We start from the raw sequence: 2,031 nt of genomic DNA on the forward strand, positions 1-2,031 counted from the left end.
GTTCACAGCAACTTGCCAGTGTTTGATGGTAAAGGCTACGACGATTGGTGCGTTAAGATGAACGTGATCCTTGGTTTTCAAGAAGTGGATGAAATTGTCAAGAAAGGTTTCAAAGAACCTTTGAAGGGTGATTCATAAGAGTTGAGGAAACTGTACAAAGATAAAAAGAGGCTGGAGTGCAAAGCACGCATGTTGTTGCACCAGTGCATATCTGCGACAATTTTCCAGAAAGTATCAAAGGCTGCCATGACAAAGGAAGTATGGGATATAGTGCAAGAGGGCTATGGCAACTCTGGAATGGGCAAGAAGATCATGTTGAAATATCTACAAAGGCAGTATGAACTCTTGAGCATGGTAGAGCAAGAAACAGTTGTTGAGTATGTTGGAAGAATCCAAGTCGTGGCTAACGCGATGAGAGCTTGTGACAAGATAATAAAAGACCAGAAGAATGTTGAGAAAATACTCAGAACCTTAACACCTCAGTATGATCATATTGTTGTAGCCATAGAAGAATGTGAGGATCTTGAAACGATGAGAGTGAAAGAGTTGTAGAATTCTCTTGAAGCGCATGAGCAGAGATTAATAGAAAGAAAGATTGTAGGAAAGGGTGTAATTCAAGGCACAAATCAAGACTTGCAAGCCATAAATAATCAAAGTTTCAAGGGCCATGGAGCTGGAAGGGGCAGAGGGAGATCACGAGGTGGAGGAACTGGAGGTAACAATGTAAAACCCTCTGAACAAACCGCGAAAGACAATGGCAGTGAACAAAAGGAGGGAAACAAGAGAGGAGGAAGGCAATTTAGAGGTAGAGGCAGAAAAGGCTATGATAAAAGAAACGTTCAATGCTACACCTGTAACAAATACGTGTACTATTCTGCAGAGTGCTGGCCCAACGAATCCACGAAGAAAAACAAGAATGATGAAGCGGCTAACCTTGCACAAGACACTTGTGATTCAGAGTCTGATCATGTATTATTAATGAGCAAAGTGGAAGAGGCTGAAGACGATTTGTGTTGGAGGTTGATGCGAGACAGGTGTGGAAAAGAACAAGATCGCATGCGAGACAGGTGTACCCAGGATGTGAGTCATGCACTGGACAGGTGTAATTGTGAAGATGACCATATGTTGCTGTCGAAATAATCGAACCACGTAGAGGATGAAACGAGTTGGTATTTGGACACAGGGTGTTCCAACCACGTGACAGGTAAGAGAGATTGGCTGCTGATCGATCTAGACACAAGTATAAAGAGTAGTGTAAGACTTGCATATAATAATGTGATCATGACTAAAGGAGCGGGCAAGGTCTTGATCACACACAAGGATGGCATATCCACATATGTGAATAATGTGTTGTATGTTCCGACGATGAAGAGTAACTTGTTGAGTCTGGGACAACTGCTAGAGAAAGGCTACACAATGTCGATGCAACAAAGGCACATAGAGGTGTTTGATGAAAGGCAACGTCTTATGCTCAAGGCTCCTCTTGCCAGAAACAGAACGTTTAAGGTGAATCTAAATGTTGCTGATGTTCAGTGTTTTGTTGCTGTTAACGTTGAGGATGAAGGATGGTTGTGGCACTACAGATTCGGGCATTTGAATTTTAAGAGTTTGGGTCAGTTGAAGAGAAAAGAATTAGTAAAGGGAGTTCCAGTGACCACTGCACCAAACAAGATTTGTGAAGGCTGTGCAGTTGGGAAAGAGGCTAGAAAGATGTTTAAGAAGTTTGCTCCCAAGAGAGCAAAACAGTTGTTGGACGTTGTAAACTTAGATTTGTGTGGCCCCTTTGACGTGTCATCCCTTGGAGGTAACAAATACTTTCTAATTTTTGTAGATGAATGGTCCATGAAAATCTGGGTTTATCTGTTAAAAGAAAAGAAAGAAGTATACACTTACTTTGTGAAATTCTACTCTTTGGTGGAGAGACAATCTGGCTTGCAGATCATAACCTTCAGGACTGATGGTGGAGGTGAATTTAATTTTGGTGAAATGGGTAGATTTTGTGATGACAAAGGAGTTGTACATGAAATGATT

The 2,031-nt window shown here is 41.6% G+C and overlaps 1 protein-coding gene across 1 annotated transcript; it reads left to right on the forward strand.

The window, feature by feature from the left end:
* The first annotated feature begins 246 nt into the window (after positions 1 to 246).
* On the forward strand, positions 247 to 1,140 carry LOC124830944 (uncharacterized). The gene is made up of 2 exons (XM_047304811.2): positions 247 to 514; positions 566 to 1,140. The coding sequence occupies exons 1-2, from the start codon at positions 247 to 249 to the stop codon at positions 1,138 to 1,140; spliced, it is 843 nt and encodes a 280-aa protein (XP_047160767.2).
* Positions 1,141 to 2,031: the final 891 nt, after the last annotated feature.

This window comes from Vigna umbellata, chromosome 1, assembly GCF_029865625.1.
Source record: "Vigna umbellata cultivar VRB3 chromosome 1, Vumbellata_1.0, whole genome shotgun sequence".
Taxonomy (NCBI): Eukaryota; Viridiplantae; Streptophyta; class Magnoliopsida; order Fabales; family Fabaceae; genus Vigna; species Vigna umbellata.

Excerpts from the sequence above, each read along its gene's own strand:
- LOC124830944 (XM_047304811.2), top strand. The coding sequence starts at position 247 with ATGACAAAGGAAGTATGGGATATAGTGCAAGAGGGCTATGGCAACTCT. Across the intron at positions 515-565 it reads TGTTGTAGCCATAGAAGAAT|CGCATGAGCAGAGATTAATA; the intron begins GTGAGGATCTTG and ends ATTCTCTTGAAG.